A 20276-nucleotide genomic window follows, 5' to 3' on the forward strand; every position below is an offset into this window, starting at 1 on the left:
ATAATTTAAGTAATACAGTAGAAACAAAAAATTATGGGACATCAGATACAGAGTTATGGTATTATGAATGATGAGGTCCTTAGAGCTGGGATTGCTCATATGCTTTACAAAATTTTGACTAGCACAAACACTCATGGAATAAAAGAATTAGATTAATGATCAGTGGCATAATCCTTCAGTGACACAGAGGTGGACAGATAACAATGGGAAGCCAGCATGCTTGTAGCATTTATAGAGGAAAGGTCCTAGGGAGATAGGTTTTGTATGAGACAAGAGAACAGAATTTTCAATATATTTCAATATATATTTGCATAAAAGTATTCCAATAAAGTTGTGTAACTGTGAATTTGTCTGGTCATACAAATACTGAGTGAAGGCTAGAAAAGAGCAAGGCAGTTTGCCTTTCCTCTTTTCTAGGAAATTACTTGTTCATTACAGTAACTACTATCTATTCACTGTGAACAAACAGGGGTCCAAAGTCCCTGTACATGACAAACAATTAATGAGGACTTCAAATGTAAAATATGTGTAACAGCAATGTGTCCCATTACAGGTGACAACCAAGGAGTTGTCACCTTGAGTGATGTAGCTGGACTTTTAGTCCATGTAAACCAGAAAATTCTACATTACAGCTGTGGGATAAAACTTCTTAGCCTACATAAATCTTACAAGTTCTCACAGCTCAGTCCCCAGAAAACAAAAAAACCTACTTCCTTTTCTCCTGAGTTGTTTCTTAGCATATTCTTCTCTTGCTTAGAGAAAATGAAGCCTAGACTGAAGCTAGTCAGAAACCAGTCCCATTTTACATATTGGTTGGCCAGTCTCTGCAATTTGCATTATTCTCTCCTTTTGTTCAAAGTCTTCTGAACCATCTGCTAGGTTGTTATCACCAGGCCTGTCTTGAAATAGATCTCTGTTTTGATGTCTTCAAGGTTCTAATGAAATGGGCGTAATAAAGATACTACTATCAACCACATCACCCTTTTCAGGGGTTTTTTCCTAATGGTGAGATGAAACCTGCCTAGTAAAAGGAAAGTTACAGGCAGAATACATGAATATGCTTATAGTCCCAATCCCATAATGAGTAAATTCTGTCCTTGAGTTCAGTATTCAGAGAGATTCTGAATTTAGACAGGCTCAGTAAAAGAAGATACTTGCAGGAGAAAAGCATAATGAAAGTTTACCAACAGCTAAATTAACCATTAACAACTGTCAATGCCTGTAGCTCCCTATGTTTTATCAATGTCTACAGCTGTGTGTAAGTACTGCTGAAAGCTGTATTTAAAGATTAGCCTGCTCTGTATGCACAGGATGAATTATTACCCAAAGTGATAATCAACAGTCCTAAAAAAGGAAAACTGTTTTCTGGGCTTTCTCCTTACACAGCTATGAAACATATTCTTCCATTTGAACTGGCAAGAATATTTCCCTTGCTTCCTCTTTCTAGCTTCATTTCAAGGTCCCCACTGCTTGAAAAAAAATCAGCAGTAATAAAATATCAGATTGTGTTTATAAGTGAAGCAATGCAGAGAAGATTTAGAATAAAAATTGATAAAAATTAATATGAATTAAATCAGCTGTGAAAAAAGGTCTGCAGAATAAAATCCTTATGATTTGTTACAAATAAGAACAATTATCTACATAAAATAACCAGGAAATTATTAAAGATTAAAATGAAAAAAAAATTTACATTTCATTTATGGGAATTTAATTTTATAAGCTGGACAATCCACTTCAATCAAGTCTGCTGTCAAATACTTCTAATTTGAAATAATATAACCGGACAATCTGGGTACAGTAGTCAATCATTAAAAATTAGCCACATGATTGTGAACTTATAATTACTGAATTATTGTTTTATATATCAGACATCCTAAAAAGGGGGAAAATTGACCTGAATAAAATATTCTCCAGACAAAGCTTAAAAATGTCAAATCTGGAAAAAAAAGTTTTTCCATTTTGACTTGTTAAAGACTTAGCAGTAGATAGTTGACATTATATTCATGTCTAGAAAATATATTAACTGGGAAGTGTGTTTTTTATGACAATCACTGCCAAATCCAGTAACCAAAATTTCAAATGATACTTGGTTGCCAGCCAAGGCAGCAGTAGTAGATGCCATTGCCCTCTGCTTTCTCTCCCATTGGAATATTGCTATTCCAGATGAGGCTGCAGGAAGGGGTGAGATTTGCTGTGCCCTTCACTGACACCCTGGAAAACAGCAAAGATTTCTAGTGCCTGTCTAGCATCTGCTACTCATGATGTGACACAAACATGGTTTTCCAACACAGTTGTCAGAACACTGTCATTTACACTTTGGTTTTGTGTGCATCACAAAAGAAAGATATTGATACACCACATGGGCATAGGGAATCCAAAGAAACAGAGAAAAAAACTAATAAAAACAACAACAATGATAAATAGAAAGTATAAGAAGAATATGTGTATGAAAAGAATTATCTAGGTAAAACAGTGTCAGTAAGTATTTAATTTAACCATAGTAACTTCAGAGCTTCAATGTGAGCTTTTGTGATAAAAGAGATGCAAAGGTAACAATATATATTATTATATAATATATAATATATATATATATAATATATTACATATATTATAAACAGATAATTTTTTCTTCTCTAGAAGATAACCTAAATATTCATCACTCATTATAAAATTAAAATGTCATATCTTGTAATGACTTGGAGAAATCAAACTAGAAATACCTGTGTTGAGCACTTTGCAAGTTTGACTTTCTTTGAAGTGCACTTGAGTTTAATTAGAACATAAACTTCAAAGAGTCCAACATCTGACTACCTATTGTGAAAAAAGGCCAAAAGGTAGCTTTTCACCATCAATTTATAAACTTCATCTCCCAAATCCCTGGGACTTCGTGGTCACAATGCTAATCAATAGAGTAAAATGTGGGAACAAAGCTGCTAAACATCCAGCAGCTACATCACAAAAAGGGGAGACTTAAATTCTTAACTGTTATTGGTGAATAATTTTTGCCATTTTTCCTTGTCACTTCTTTCATTACAACTTAATTATTTCAAGATCATTTTGACTGCATGTCTACAGAATCCTGCTTACTCATTGGTCACAGCCAACCTCAAACAGCAGCATGCCATGACTTGTAAGTTTTATTAGTACTAATGAGATGTGAGTATGTAATTGAATTATTGTTAGTGTCTCATGGTCAGACCCCTGTAAAAAATACATTCTGAAAATGATGACAAAAGGTGACATTCCAGTCTCTTGTAATATTTCTACATTCTATATTAAATTTACCAAATAAAATTCCATTGAACAACCTCCAGAATAAGATCAACGTTCAGATAATAATAGTTTCTCAAAGTGAAAACAACAACATATTACCACACAGCAATTTTAAATCATCTTAACACAAGGTGAAATGGGAATAAACCCATGCCTAAAATCTTATATGAAATGCAGAGGTTCATGTTTAAGAGTAGCAAAGGAGCACCAAGGAAATTATGTCCTCAGTGCTGGTTGTCTTGCTGATTTCCTGATCTTGTCAAGTAATTTCATGCACATTTTGTTTTAAAATTTTAAAGACATTCTCTGGGCATAACATGAAGACTGGATGGTAATAAACAGCTGCTGGTATTTTGATTTTTAAAAGGACCTACACTATGACTGTCATTTATTCTACTTTTTGTGATTTGGAGAAAACTCATCAAAGAATTAAAAACTGGATTTTTGTCATAATGTTCTTTACTGTAAGCTTTTTTTTGGTGTTATTTCCAAATTATGTAAGGTAGTTCTGTCATCTTGCATCTAGCTAATGTTTCAGAAGAAAGCCTGATAAAACTTTCCAAGCATCAAATGCTTCTAAATCTAAATCAAAGCTAAACAGATGCCATCAGAATAAAAAACATTTTAATTCTGCCCTTCAAAATATCCTGGATTTGGGGAACTGAACTAAATATTCTACATTGGACTTGCTAACAAAACATTCTAAAATTTTATTAAAATTCCCTTATAGTAAAGAAGTAGATATTTCTGGTTATTTTTAGGTCTTGGGGCGCTTTTTTTTTTTTTGCCTCATCAGAACTAAAATATAAATTATAGAAATTTCTTCCTTAATCAAAATAGCAAGAAAGTATATAAAATGTAGTCTAAAATTAAAGGAGCAGAGTCCTGGAAGTTCAGTTACATAAGACAAATTGCAACAGACATACTTGCATGTTAAATTTACCTAAAGATACAAATAACAATGGCTCTCTCACTATGCAAGACCTTGTAATGTAACTCCTTTTTCGAGTGCTGCATGCTTTTCATATCTGGAAAAATGTGCCCTGCTGGATTATGAAATCTACGACTGTCAGAACTAAAGGAGGAGCCAGCAGTGGTAGACATTTTCATGTTTTAGCTGAAAACCTGTAAAGTTCAGAAATATTGCTTTTATCATATTTCAGCATTTTTTAATATATTTTGACTCAAGTGACTACTCTCCCAACTGTGAAATCTATGCTGGTTGACACCCCTTCTGCTTCTCAATCCCATTAATGTGTTGTATTGCAAACAGAAATTAAATATTATTTCCTTTTCATGTCACCCCTTTGGCATATCTTGCATACCTCTGCCCTCTCCCACAACATTCTAATTGCCACAGCAGCACATCTTACACTTTGGGAAACGCTATCAAACCCAACTCCAACGCAGATTGCAAGCAAAATATTCTTCATTGCAGAGCAAGCAAGCCTGGTTTTAAAACAAAACTTTGATTTTTTTTCAAAGCACTGTACATATATATAGAAAGAGTTAATTTTTACTCACGAGAGGCTCTGCCATGATGATGCGGATCTTGCGTTCAGCCAGAGTAGTGAAGTTAACAAACAAGCTCTTCAGGACATACTCCCCTGGTTTACTGTCAGGGTCAATGCTGATGGGCAACATGGCTGGAGGTCCTTTTTCTCTCTGTGTACCAGAAACAGGAGGGACAGGTGGCTTGATATATCCGTTACCAACTGGAGAAGCTGAAATGGAGAAAAGAGACATTCATCTCTGGGTAATTCAACATGGTTTAACTTTCACAGAGCACCTCAACAGCTCACTACACTGTCAAAGCAACATTGGAGACTAGCTGCTAATCAAAGAAATACACAGCACATCAATACAACTTCCATGGAACCACAGGTAAAATACACATTATCTAACTGGAAGAAGAAATCAAAGATGAAATCTCTTATGTTAAAATTGAGTGGTATTTACTATGTAGTGTATACTCAATCCTCTTTATTTTTTATTTTTTTTTAACATGGTAAGACTTGCTGACACCTAACTGAAAAAATCCTCATTTTTTATCTTTTGCATGCAAGTCAGACACGTAACTCAGTTGTCAAGTAGGAAAAATTTATTCTTAATTGCTATTCAAACTTTAACCTTTTTGCAAGGTTGGCTTGCAAAAGTCAGGAGTCTGGTCTTTTGACTATGGTGAGTTGTAAAGGGTCTTACTCTCCTGTAATCTATACTGAGGTCAGTCAATAATGACTCAAGAAACCATATACATGTTACCAGTCTAAATCTTACAGAGTCAGACATGGAATGTTTTCCATGGCCAAAAATTATTAATTATACATTAGCTTTCCTGAAAGTACCAAACTCAGATACATGTTGTCCAGAGATACAGCAGAAACTCCACTTTTGGAGACACTTGAAAGTTGACCAGACAAGGTCCTGAGAAACCTTTCCTAGCTGGTGAGCAAGCTGGGGTTTGACTAATCATCCACCAGAGATACCCATTCCAATCTAAATTAGCCTGTGATTGAATGAAGAAAAAATAAATGGAAGCACTTCAGATGCTACCATTTTACACATAAAATTTGCAGCCCAAAATCCTCAGGGCTCAGCTCTTACTGGCAATGAAAGTTATGTTTGGTCTTCAGGCAGGTACTGGCAGCATCCTCTCTCTGTGCTAGTTTTGCCAGAGACTTTAAAAGTAGCAAATTAAGAAATGCTGGCATTGGCCATTATCCACTCTGAATTCATTATATGTCTCATCCAAGTTGCAAAGAAGGAAAGAGTGAAAGAAGAATGAACTACAGTGATGGTTGCCTCACATCTAATATCTTTAGTCCTTTCCTTTGAGGAGCAGAATTGCAAGTGTTACTGAAATTAATTGTCAGTTACAGGTGAGACAATTGTTTTAAGAATGAATTAGATTTTTGATCCTTCCTATGGACTTTAACACATCATTGCTGACCAAAAATGAAAAAAAAAATATTAGAAGAAGAAATCTTATGGTTTTAGAGTATTTAAATTGGAACCTAAAATTACACACTGAAAAACAAAAAAGGATCCACTAGAGAAAAGAGAACATGCTTTCCTTTAGAAAAAGGAGTTTAGAAGTTCCTATGTGACAATAATAGAAGACAGAAATGCTCCTCTTCATGCAGCTATTATTCTGCATACTTTTCTTTGAAAATAACCCCTCACTGACAAGATACAGCATCACTTTTCAGCACAGCAGCAGCACTTCTCCCACTGCGACAGATGTTTCCAGCTAGACTTGTTTCCTCCACTTGAGTTTTGAGGGCAAAAGCATTATCATGGAATCTTCCTGGCATTATGACTCTTTGCAAAAAACAAAGTATATAAAACAGTCCTACATTTATATTACATAAAACTTGTTCTAAAAATGCACTGTTGTTCTCAATAATAACCTACTTCAAAGGACTGAAAAAAGTGCCACCAGAGAAGAATGTAAGTGCTACTGCTGTCATCACCTGGGCTCTCTTAAAACTTAAACAGGAAGACAGTGGGATGCAAAGGATCAGATGTAATTTTTTATTTACTATCAAATACACTAGGCAATGCAAATCTCCCCACAAATAGCTTCAGGGTGGAGTCAGACAATATTTTTACAATTAAGAATCTATTTGCCAAATGTGTGGTTTTGACCAGCTCACATTTACCCACGAAATCATCTTGATTTCCAAGTGCTCAATTAGGAGAAATATTTGGTGAGCTGCACAACCAATTTTTGCAAGGATTTGTGTCCTTTGTGCAGTGAACCCCTGTCTGTGTCCAGGGCTGGGCTGGCTGGGCTGGGCTGGCTGGGCAAGCGGGCTGCTTGCCAAGGCAGCCCTGGCAAGCACCACCCGGCCAGGCTGGGGCCAGGGGCCAGCCCGGCTCCTCTCGCAGGAACCCGCAGCAATCTCATCGAACACAATCTCGCCTTCTGTTCTCGGCAACGCTGCTTTAAACCCGGCTGCTAAGCTGAAAGCACCGGGGGATTGAAGGGAGGCAGGCAGGCAGTGTGTGAGAGAGGGTCCTGGCCAAATTAAGTTTAAAATGCCTTAGCCATGCTACCTGGGAGCTGCCACCCTAATCTTCAATCACTGTAGCATTCGGCCAGGATTCTGAGACTGGAATTTAAATCTCCACATAGCCATTGTTAGCAGGAAACCTTTTAATAATGATTCTGTTATAGGTCTGTGACACAGGAGGATTTTTTTTTTCAGACATCTAACTGAAAAATCACTTATTTGCACACTGTAATAGAGGAATATAATTATCTGTGAGACCTGCCAGTGCACCAAAAAGTTTTATTCTAGCTCTTCTCAGAAATAAATACCTTTACAGCCTTTCCACAAATACAGTAAAAGCACATCCTGGGGGTTAACATCTATCATTACTACAGCAATTACAGCAGTGAAGAGAAATGACACATGACATTGATTTAGCTCAATTTTTTAAAAGACCATTTTGTAGCTGTTAACACCATTTAAGCATCTTTAGTGTGAAAGCTAACACTGCCAGTACTCAGAAGGTCTGATCATGAGTTGTTCATGAACTATTATATATAGGTTTGGCTTTCTATGGCATATTTTCAGCTTCATTAGCTCCAGCATTTGCATATGCTTGATATTTGCATTGCAAAAATCTGGCCCAATGACAAGTCTCTCACTGATATCTACACTGATAATGTATGAGCTTTAACAGAATATAGCGTTTATGCCTAGACTGAGAGCCTTATAAAGATCACCAAAAAAAAAAAAAAGTTGCCTCTAAGACATAAAACTGGAGATCAAGGACTCAAAATTTAAGAAGCTGTATTAAAGTCATCCCTGGCTGGTCCCTTTATGTTGACACATTATAATGCAAGCCTTAGAAGTAGCAATAAAAAAGATATGCTCAGTTTTGCCATCTACACCAGTGAAACACGGCCCCATTAAATAAAACACATAATTTTAACATGAGAAATCACCATCTATAATTTGTGTGGGTTCATGCAGAAGATATATGGAGGGAGGTGGGTGGAAGAAAGGAGTTATACTCAATTTGAGATACCAGTTTCCTTAACAAATTGTTTTTTCTGCCTGATCTCAAAATAATAAATGTTATACAAAGAGAAGTACCAGAACAGACCACAGAAGCATTTAGTTTGAATGTCTACATATTGTATGGTATTACACAAGTACTGAATTAAGCTAAACCCTTTACCTAGAGAAAAGTAGCTCATCCCCCAGGAGAATAAATGGTGATGCACATGGAGGAGACCATGGTAACCCTGATGCCCAAGGACTCTGCCACAGCAGAGAATCTACAGATCAAGTTTAGAAAGTTGTATATGTATTTAAAGCTCTTATCCTATGAAAATCTGTAACAACGTTTAACCATGCTAGAGCAGCTATAAAATGTGTGTACCATTTGGGGGTGAAATTCTCTCTGAAGCACCTTTTCTTGTTTCCAACACGGTCCTTTATTTTTCTATTAAATGTGCAATAAGCTGTATTTCAAATCATACTTTTATCCCACAGAGCATTTTCATTTAGCACAGACTATAACCATATTATTTTCTCAATTTTATGTATGATTTTATGATTAAAAACAAGGAATAAATATGGAAGTATCACACATGATTGTCACCACAACCATATACTATTGCCACAGAAAGGCCTCCTGACACAAAATCACTGCTAGATTTTTCCATGTATTGATCATTTCCCTGATCAGAAAAACAGCTGTAAAAAAGCACAGTAGTTCCAGTGCAACACATGGTCAAAAGCTGATACTGGAGATGAATTCAAAATTAAATTATCATAAGAGAGACTCTGCTACGATCTGCACTAGAGGTATTTTCCTTAGAGCTGTAAGAAGAACCAAAACAACTGAATTATCATAATGCACCAGCCAAGAATCTGTGTGTGCTACACTGGCTATAACTTCAGCAATACAGTTATTGAATTTTCTTATCTTTAAGCAGAAAAGCAGAGGTTGCATTTTTTTAGTAAACTGTGTCAAGTTGACACTGTAGCAACAATGAACAAACCAATAAGACAAACATAAACATCTACTTGCAGTATTTTCATACCTACCGAGCCCCTTTATAAAGCCGATCACGCTGGATTTTCTCCAACATGCTACTGTAATATCCATGAGCCTGTGAATACCTGAAATGTTCCACTCCTTCAGTTAGAAAAGTTAGAATCCTTTTCTAACTAAAATTGAAAAATAAATTAGTTGTTTCATAATCCTGTTTCACACTTCCTCACTGCTTGTGAGGAAGGCATTTCCTCCAGTTCCTTGGTATTGTTTCTCAATAGAAAATGCTGGAGACCTGCAAAGCGTGAGCTAGAGCAGGCCTGCGGATCAGCTCAGCCTTTCCATAACCAAAGGGGTAATTTTTAGCTTCAGCATATGATGATGACCACTCACAGAGTGGCTGCATGTCTATATTTATCCACAAGTACATACTATGCTGACAGATTAGTGAAACTACTTCAGGCACTCCAAGAACATGAGACAGGATAATGGAGTTCGACAAAAACAAACCACACATATCAAACACATGTATTATCATACAATCCAAGCTGAAAGCAATTAGTATAGAAATGTGAAGCACAGTGACAACACAGGATGGGCTTTTGTTTTGTAACTAAAGTCTTTTGGCCAAAAGTACATGCAGTCTAAATTCCTTATGATAAAGCCAACCCAGTATCTCTTCTTTTCCCATGCCAAGAATCAGTGAGGAGCCACATATCCTTTACAATAACTGTACATCTGCTGCTATCTTGAGGAAATTTGCTTTGTTTTAAAAGAGCATTTATAATATTAAAAAGAAAACACATTATTAAATAAAGCGTGAAGAATTTAGTTTACAAGGATATGGCCAGTGGGCACAAAAGGTTGTTCTTTCACCTTTTGAAGAACATTCCCAATTAACTGATAGACAGAGAATAAAAAAAAAGAAACTTTTGCTGAAAGAAACAAACTAAAGCAGACTAATTTTTATCTTGGTGAAATAAATTGCAAGATTCACAAGGAAAATGTTATTCCAGCATATGAGTAAGATGCAATAATAGCACTATTTTAATGTAAGCATTATTTTCATAATTAATTTGCATGTGTCCAGCTCTGGGTCCCTCAGTTTAGGAAGGACCTCGAGACGCTTGAGCGCATCCAGAGGAGGCAACAAGGCTGGTGAGGGGCTTGGGACACAATCCCTGTGAGGAACAGCTGAGGGAGCTGGGGGTGTCCAGCCTGGAGAAAAGGTGACTTGGGTGACCTTATCACTCTCCACAACTCCCTGAAAGGTGGTTGAAGACAGGTGGAGGATGTGTCTATTCTCCCACACAACAACTGACAGAACAAGAGGACACAGCCTTAAGCTGCACCAAAGGAAATTTAGGTTGGATGTTAGGAAGAAATTCTTCACTGAAAGAGTGACTGGGCAACAGAATTGTCAGCCCAGGGATGTGGTGGAGTGACTGTCCCTGGACCTGTTTAAAAAAAGACTGAATACAGCACTCAGTGCCATGGTTTAGTTGATGAGGAGGTGTTAAACTAGGTCGTAGGTTGGACTTGATGATCTTAAAGGTCTTTTCCAACCTAGTTCATTCTCTGATTCTGTGAAATCTCAGTAAATATGTATTCTAAAACTCCAGACTCTGAAGACTGTCTAAAGCTGCTCAGGCAACTACTGGAGAAGACAATCAGTCATTTTGTACAGTTGTCTCGACACAAGAACATGACACAGAACTACCCCAACTCATCCTGACTTTCAAAAGCCTGTTTAACCAAAATACAGGATTCTTCAAGAAGAGTATCTTTGGTTGACCAATTAGATACATGGTCTGCAATGCAACAAAGACAAAACCCAAACAATTACATGCAAAACAAAAGTCTGGAAATCCACATGCCAGAGGAAATACTAATATAGAAGATAAAATAGAGAAGAGACAGTAAGGTCATTGAGGAAAAGTACAATAGAAATTCAAGATTCTGGAGCAAAACAGCTCATTTGGAAAATAAGTCTAAAGAGAATAGTTTTGGGAGGATATCCAATAAACTGTTGAGATGACCTCAGCTCTCCAAAATGGATATCCTCAAATACTTGGTTATACTGAAACTATAAGGAAGAAAAGGCTAATTTAAAAATTTCAGATTCCTTAATTTCTTTAAGGAGACATGCCTGGCATGGGGAAGGGAAAGAAAGAAGATATCTTCCATAATAAAGGCACTTCAGGACTTGGTTACCAATTTATCCAAGATAAGATCAATATTTAAAATTATTTCTGTCTGAGTACTTGATCCTGTCATATGTGTCCATCGACTTTTTAAAGGCCTTTTCACTGACTTGGGTAAGCATCCTGTGAGACACAGACTTTCCCTCTCTCCTTCTCCTAACTGGCAGGTCAGGGGTTGAGCAGCTTAACACTGTTCCCTAGGTTGTCTCAGATACTTGCAAGAGATGTGAGTGAGGCAGGAAAGCAATTCTCCTTCACTCTTACTCTCTTTGTTCTATTGCTTCTATTGCTATATTGCAATAGAATAATTTGCTATATTGTTTCTATTTTTCTGCTTCTTTGTCTTTAAATCATTATTTTCTTGTTTATATACATCACCGTGCTAAAGACACATGGGAATATATGCATGTAGCATAAAGATTTTTAACTGCACTAAATCTAGAAATTGCTTGGCTTATTATGAGATTAAAGACTAAAAATGCTAAATGACATGGAAAATCTACAACAATCTTCACGTTTGAGTATTTTATTTAGGGGTGACTTCTCACTAAAGTAAATATCTTTATTGCTTCTGATGGGATCCAAATCAAACAACAATACTTTTCAGTTTCTACGTTTTATATGGTAATAACACACTGCCTCTTTGAAGGATGACTTAAGAATAATATACTTTCAAAAGATTTCAAAATCTTGATATATTTTCTACATAACTTCATAAGGTTGTTTTTTACATTTTCCAGTTATTCCAAAAGAAAACAACTCCAAAGAAGGGTGAAAAGTTATTTTCAGAGGAGTAATTGTTGGGCTTTTTCTAGAAAAATTAAAACAGAGACAAGGTTTATTTCTGAAGCGACATCAGGATTTCTTTGAGCTCGAACAGAGCTTAAAAAGAATTTTATTTTTGAATAAAGATATTCATACTCTCCTTTTACACTTTTTTTGGGGTACTAGGGCAAAGAGGCTAAGCTCCACTTTGGTTTTATTGGGGAAGAAAATAGTTTCCTATAAGATTTTTAAACAGACGTTTTGTTGCATTTGCTTTCCTTTCCAGAGACAGGGAGTTGAAGATATTCCTGTCCTTTTGTGGCTGATGGGTGTTAGCAGAAGAATTATTTTTAGGGAACTTGGGAAAGGGCTGAGGAAGTACAAGGCTAAAAGAGTCCAGAAGAGAAGGAATTGCTACTTCCAGAAGAGAAACTGATCAGCAAGCAGGGAGGATGTGACCTGTATCTTCCTTCCCTAATGTGCAGATTTTAGTCAGGGTAGAGTTAATTTATTTTTCTTTTGGTACTTATATGTTCTGCAATACAGCTGTAAATCTGGATAAGATGGAATTCTGAAAATATATTTAAACCATTTATTTTTTACCAGAGAGAGACATTAAATGCTTGCATCTCAGTCCTATTCCAATTTCAGTAGCTACCTCAGATGTTAGAACTGGAACCATCCCTGAATTTTCGCTGTCTGTTTGTTCACACTTGCTTTTCCAAACTACTGACATGTTGGATCATGCTGTTAAAAACTCCTTTCACTGGAATGGAAACAGCATATAGCTTGTGGATGATGTGTCTTCTGTGCAATGTACACATTGTATGAAAACCTGAGCGTGTTGTGATGCACTTGTGCAAACAAGCAGTACTTTATTACCAGTGTCTACGACTTGGTTTTCTACAGCTTTATTTATTTCATGCCATAATAAAGATGTCATGTCTAGTTATGTTTCAAAGTGTAGTACTGCTAAGGAAAATCTTTATACTTTCTTTCTTGCATCTTCTGGTGCACTTGATCTACTATATGGGTGCTTTTCAGGGAAAATTACAAATTTAGCCACCTAACAAACAAATATCAAACTTAATCTAGCCATCCAGACTCTGGGCAAATTGAGACCCACATTTCTAGGTGATCTATCAAACCCTTCTTAGATTCTTATCTTAAGACAGAATAAATCACTTTCTAGAGGTGCCTATCACTCATTCAGTGATTACTGAAAGAGAACTGACAACAAAGATACCCAAAGTTATTAAGTACTAATTCTCACTCTTAAATCTGCAAACTCTTCAAGAACACCTTGTATGGATTAAACTGCACTGTGGTGCATTTTAGCTGCTGCTGGCTCAAATTCTTGCCCTTGCTCGTGTGGGTGGAAAATGGCATCATACCAGCAGTAAACCAAGCTGGATCTGTGGACTGGCAAGTTGAACCATCACAAACCAAGAAGAATTTCACAACATTTTGTGAAGCTTTCTATGACGACACCCCGACACCCCAGGAGGGATTTCTCTGAATGAAGACTAACATGAGTGAGACATCAATTAAAGTTTCCCTCTGCAGTGGAACACACAAAGTAACATCTATACAAAGAAAAATGAAAGAAAACATTTTGCAGCCAAAATCTGGATTAATATTTGTTATCAATCCCCTACTCTATGTTTGATTGAATCACTACTATCATTACTTAATACTGACAGCAGCAGCACACTCATTTTCTATCTTCAATAGCCTCAATATCTTCAATGGCCTCTTTGCTCACAGCCATCTTGTATTAGCCACAGACCATTATGACGCTCTTGTATCTAATAACCCTTTATTACAATACATTAACAATTCTTTGGTAGTGGGTTCATTTGCTCCTCAGCCATCTAAATGCAAATGCAAATGTTTGCTGCTTTGGTAGACTGTGGCTCTGGGATATAAATACTTTTTGTGGTGACTGAAATACAAGATAATGTATTCTACCATCCACACGAGCTCAGTTAAGGTTTCTGAAAATCTGGCTCGAGTGTTGCTGCCCACTGAGAAAACTTTCACTTGAAAAGCTAAGAGGAGTGCATGGAATTTAGCTGCTGTCCAAGGGACCTTCTTCATGACCAGTCAACTGCAAATTCCTAATACAACATGGACAGGAGACTGCTCTCATGCTGGTCAGTGGGCCATGACAGAAAACTCCTTCCATGCATTAAAATGTCCAAATGTTTTGGAATGCCATAAATATGTTATTAAATCTGGATAGGAACAGGCACCTATAGAGACAAACTCTGGGTAATTTAATTATGGAAATAAAGAAAGAATCCTAGAGTTCACATTGGATTCTTCAAATAAACAGCTTAAACCCTGGAAAAACAGAGTAATTCTTTAGAAAAACCAAAGAGCCTGATGCAATCTGAAAATAATAAAAATATGCTTTTTATAGCATATTCAAAGGGACATTCAGTATTCCTGAGGGCTGGGACAAAATCAATGTTGTATCAGATTTTCTCAAGTGTCAGCAAGGGCACTCCAGGCAAACCACAGCACAGCTGACCTGATACTCACCCTGGAGTGACTGCATTTGATTAACACAGAAACAAAGTATGATAATACAATGTCATAATCATAGGTTTATGGAAAGTAAATTTTATTAAATTAACTATATCTTTTTATGAGATTATAAATTTGGTTAGCAAGGCTGAAAGTGTAGTTTTACATTTTTGCTTGGCAATTGGATTGGTATTTTACCAAACTGTAAAATCAACATTTATAACCAATATAGATTAAAAGATAGGTAACATCTATGTAAGGAAGAATCATACTCTAATGACTGGACTTCTAGTGGAGTACAGAGACCAGTTCTTGGTTCTGTAGTATTTATCATTACTGTTAATGATATAAAAGAAAAACTTTTCTATAAAGTTTACAGGCAAAACATAAATTAAGGGTGTGAGACAGAAAAAATAGGGAAAAAAAAAAAAAGGTCCTTCTATTCTGTTTGAATAGCATTTGAAACTTAAATACAAGCAAATAATACATGACATAGTAATTCTAACCTATGGAGGAGTGCATAGCCAGAAACAAGGCCACACAGACAGAAGGCAGCTTTCTCTTCCTGGGAAACACTGATGATGAAAAAAGGCCTGAGACCAGGATGACTAATGTGTTGGAAACAGGCAGCTATTCTTGTGACCTGAAGAGCTATGGAGAGCCTTTTCAAACAGTATGAAAAACAGCAAAAGCAGGAAAGCCCCACTGCATCATTGTCAGGGGCTCTGCCATCACTGCTGGATGCTCAGTCCTGTTGTGGTGTCTGCAGCTTGAGAAAAGGCACTGGTGAAGCAAAGAACATTTGGGAAAGGTGAGAAACAACTCACAACTGCAAAAGCTGCCTTGAAGTTTAGGTTAGCTGGACCATGAGAACATTACACCATTATATCCTCTAAAGGCAGAAATTTGCACTTATTGTTCCTACAATGGCACCTATCTGCAAAACTCATTTCATGGAGCCTCTTACCCCAAAACACCTTTTTTAGACAGCACAGGCACTCAGGCACATCCAAAGTGTCATTCACTACAACAAACATGTCTAAAGCAGCTCAACTCTACCCCCCAACCTCTTCACTACCTATCCAGAAAACCAGGACTGATTGTGTAAGAAGTAACATACAAACACTAAGGATACCTGAAAGTTAGGTGAGATGATTTCCATGCCCATTAATCATGAATATCAGGAATAGAAGTTTGCTAAGAGACAGCATTTTGTTCATTAACATCCAATGTCTGCAATTTTAGACTAGACAAATGCATTAAAGAAGTTAAACACAAAGGAAGGAAAATTAACTGCCAGAATGCTATTAAGTCTGGAGCTGATTCTTCCATTACTGGGAATTTTAAATTAAGATTGTTTTTTTTAAATGTGCTTTGTCTCAAACAGAAATTAATTCAGAGAAGCCATAAAGCCTGTTCTATGCAGAGCACAGATCAGATGACACAATGTTTTTTCTGATTGTATAATTTATGACTTGTTGAATATATTAGTAGAAAACATAGTTCTGAGAACAATCTCTCATTGGTAAAGCTAGGATGCAGATGTTTCAAGAAGGATTCTTCTTTTTCTAATCATGATAATATCAAGAAGCAGAAGTCTGAATTCCTACCAGTACTTGATTTTTCTTTGTACATCCAGGTACAAATATAAATTGTATGATCAGAGTATCAAAGTTGTGGCTCCTAAAGAGGCAGGAGAGCTCAGAATAAAAATACACATTTTTAGCATCAAGCAAATAGACCACAGGTTTCTGTTAAAAACCTCCAATTCTCACTGTAGAAGGACATTACAACCAGAAGAATACTGACCTAAAAATACACTAATGGTTTTGCTAATAGGCATGCAACCAGAGAATTCAAAGTGAAGCGTGTAGGCAATTTTGCCAAGACTGTTCCATAACCTGTGATCTTACCATAAATTCCATTAGTTACAAGCATCAGATGTCATTATGGGACATCACATCAAAAACAATGACAAGCTATATTAGCATAATGGGTTATTATTCCCAGATCCATGTGATCAGTACTCCATGGCAACCCAACGATAATGAACGCCTTTGTCCATAAGAAAGCACATACAAAACGACACCAAGCATGAACCTCAGGCACCTGAAATAGTACATAAGGCTCTCAACATATTAAGAATTTAAACACTTCTTTCTGGATATACAAAGAAATTTTCCCCATGTTGTCAGGGAATCATTGCCTTTGTGGGGACCTGGCATTTCCAGGACATTTTGCTCAAGGCTCATCAGTTGGGAAGCTGAGTGCTTAAAACCTGCCTATGGAACAGAAACCATAAAAAATTACCCAAATGATAAATCACTTGGATAAATCTGGGTAAAATTTGCTGGTAAATTTACTGGGTGAAGTAGCATCTCAGAAGAGGATCCACAACAGCCAACACTGCTTTAGATATATTCCCACATTGACCTCACATTGTTGGGCCACTTCAAATGCTCAAAGCAGAACAGAGAAGCAGCTCCTCTTCTTTTAAGTTTGGCTGTAATTGCTTTTTATGTAACAGCTTAATGGCTAAAAAAAAACTCACCCAGAATGTGATAGTTTTGGGTTAAATTCTTATTTAAACGTCAAGGTTTTGAAATCTCATCTCCAACATTTAAAAAAAACTTCGTCTGGAATAACTAATGCAGTAATTTTAAAATAAAGTTTGTGGTGGTTTTGTTTTGTGTTTGTTTTTGTTTTAATGAAATCAATCTAGCTCCAATTCCACTGATGTAAACAGTAAAATACTCTCTAGTTTTCCATGAAAACCCTTAAGACAATATCCAACTTTCTGAAAATACTATTCAGTATACCTTACTTAAATTATCAATGCAGATACTTATTAAATTTTCAGGACAACATGCCAATTCTTCTACAGTTTATGGAAAATCATAGCTATCATTTGAATCCAAAATGTATATGATTGAATGATTCAAAACAGAAAAAGGAGATTAAAAAGACTGCCATTGATTGCAGTTGAAGATTGATTGCCATTGAAGATCATTTTCTGTATTCATTAGAAAAACTCAATTTGCTATTAATATTTACACACACACACATACATATAACATTAATGTAGAGATTTGAACCTTTCAGACAAATGTTTCAAACTGTGCTCCTTATAGAGCAGGTAAACATATCCAACCCAATAAATGTAAACAATACCAAGTTGAAATGTCTTTTCTGGATTTAATATTATAAAACTCAAAATTGTGTAATAAAAAGTCATGCCCCAAGGACATTGTCATAATACGGAATTTTTAAAAAGCATGACAGCTCAGTCAGGCTTTAGGAAAGCTTACCAATTAAAAAAATTTGGTAAGTAAGTGTGCTAGCTGTGCAAGAGGTTCTGAAAAGTATTATACACTTCTTTGTACTTAACTGAGAAAAATGTTTGATTAAAATTGGTGGTAGCACGTTTGAAAAAACTGTTTCATTACCTTCCAGGGATAGATTCCTTTATGCTATGAGGAAATTACTGCAGAAATTAGGAACAGACTTTATGTGATCTAGAAACAATGGTATTAATATTAGGCAGACAGTCTTTCCAAATATCTATTAATATCAAAGCACATGATAAATTTAAATAAATATCTAACTTGCCAGCAGTATGATGCTTTCATTTTACTCCTTGAAGGACTACTGCTTGTCCTCAATTAAATGAAAACCCCTTATTTGTAAATGCCATTCTCAGAGCTCCATTGTAGCAGCCAATCACCTGGAATTCCCACTTTGGGCAAAACAGAGCTGGGAACTGGCCCAGGAGTATCTATGCATATACATGCACCTTCTGTCACTGCAGCTGCAGTGATAAATCCTGTTTTTTCACCTTCCAGTGAAGAGCTCACCCTTGCACTGCAGTTTACACATGCAGCCAGTCTTGTTTTTTCATGTTTTAAAAATAAATTCTATCTTGAACGACATTTACAGGTTCAGATGGTAAAAAAAGTTCCAGATTTTTTACTCTAAATAATAAGTTCAATAATTATAAATATTCAATAAATAATTTATTTCACTTGATTATTTTTTCTCTTTTTTCATTATTAATACTTAGATACTCCAATATATACATGTATACTTAAATGTCACAATGTGCTATTTACCTTCTTTCAAATCCCTGATGAGGAGATAAAGTAAAGCTGAGAGCCCATCCCTGCAGTACACAACTGCTTAGCTCAATCTAATGTGATAACAAACCATCCACAAGGACACTTTTAATATTTGCAGTGCCTGATGCCAGTTTTTAACACATTGATCATAAAACTATTATGTTTGAACGTGTGCTGAGTGACACTCAAATATTCCCTAATGCCCAAAAATATGGTTTGTTTCTTCATCCAACTGACAACTGTCAAAAGTGCCCAGATCTGTCTGACACCCTCCCCTGGGAGATGCTACTACAGACTAGTTTTTATTACTAGCTTAGACATTACCTCCTGTATTGGAGGAGAAATCCATTAGGAAGTTACCTGCTACTGCATTACAAGTAATAATAAATAGAATAATGAGCTGAGAGGATATTTCTTTGTGCTTTCCACTGTGCTGCATTACCTCATTGGGCTCAGGCTTTAGAAGTGAGTTAATGCAGAGGATGTATGATTAATCTGATGCCAAATGAACCAACTGTTGACCCAGTTACCTTAACAGCATGCACAAGGCACTTGCTGTTCTGCTCACCTGATAACATTTAACACTTCCTGTCCCCCCAAGCACCGAGGCAAAGGAAGGCATACCCTGTGCTGGAAGGATGTGCTATAAAGCAAGGATGTAGGATGGAAATCAGGTCTCCTGCACTGCATTCTGCTCTTGGGAGGGGATTTCTCTGTCTCTCACCACCCCCATCTCCCCAGCTGCTCCCTTCTTACTCCATCTCTACAATCTGGTCTCCTCATGGCTGTGTCTTCCCCACTTCAGGCTCCCTATTCCAGTTCTGGATTCCCATGCACTGTTCACCCATCTACACATTGCTCATCTCATCCTTCCAACCCTCTTAACCCCATTCCATTTCTCCTCCCATTCCCATCCCTTCACCCACCCCTCTCCAGCATCCCCTTGGTTCCATGTCATATCAGGCACTCTCAATTTCCACTCCCGCTGTCTGAGAAGTATCAGTTCCTCTACTTCTGATTCCTTCCCCCTAATGATTTCCCTGCCTCTTCTCCTTTCATTTCCACAGGCTCTTTGCTGGGCTTTTATTGCAGATCCACTCCCCTCTGCCCTCACTTTCTTTGTGCAGTCACTGTGCAGAGGCAGCTGGCTGTAAGGTCTCTGTCCCCCACCCATTCCCAACAAGAGAATTTTTAACATGAATTAACAACAGGGTTTATTTTGTATTTTCTCACTATTAGAGAGTGTAGGACCATTTCAGCAGAAAATTCCAAAGTTAACCTGCAGGGACACTAAGTTTAGAAGTGTTTTAGCCCAAACTGCAGGGGTCAGGAAAAGAGGGAATTTACATTTCAAAAGTGGGCACGGCAATAT

General features: G+C 36.7%; 1 protein-coding gene across 7 annotated transcripts in view; it reads right to left on the minus strand.

Annotated features, from left to right (window-relative positions):
- FRY (FRY microtubule binding protein) overlaps positions 1-20276 on the minus strand; it is a 216267-nt gene that overhangs the window by 122237 nt on the left and 73754 nt on the right. For 6 of the 7 annotated variants that reach the window (XM_079298273.1, XM_079298274.1, XM_079298275.1 and 3 more), the window contains one exon: positions 4798-4997. In XM_079298273.1, coding sequence (XP_079154399.1) covers positions 4798-4917 — 120 coding nt within the window. In that variant the 5' untranslated portion in view covers positions 4918-4997. Of the gene's footprint in view, positions 1-4797; positions 4998-9341; positions 9644-20276 lie in introns of those variants that run through there. The other variant, XM_079298272.1, reaches the window with a different exon arrangement.

The sequence above is a fragment of the Erithacus rubecula genome, assembly GCF_903797595.1.
Source record: "Erithacus rubecula genome assembly, chromosome: 1".
NCBI lineage: Eukaryota > Metazoa > Chordata > Aves > Passeriformes > Muscicapidae > Erithacus > Erithacus rubecula.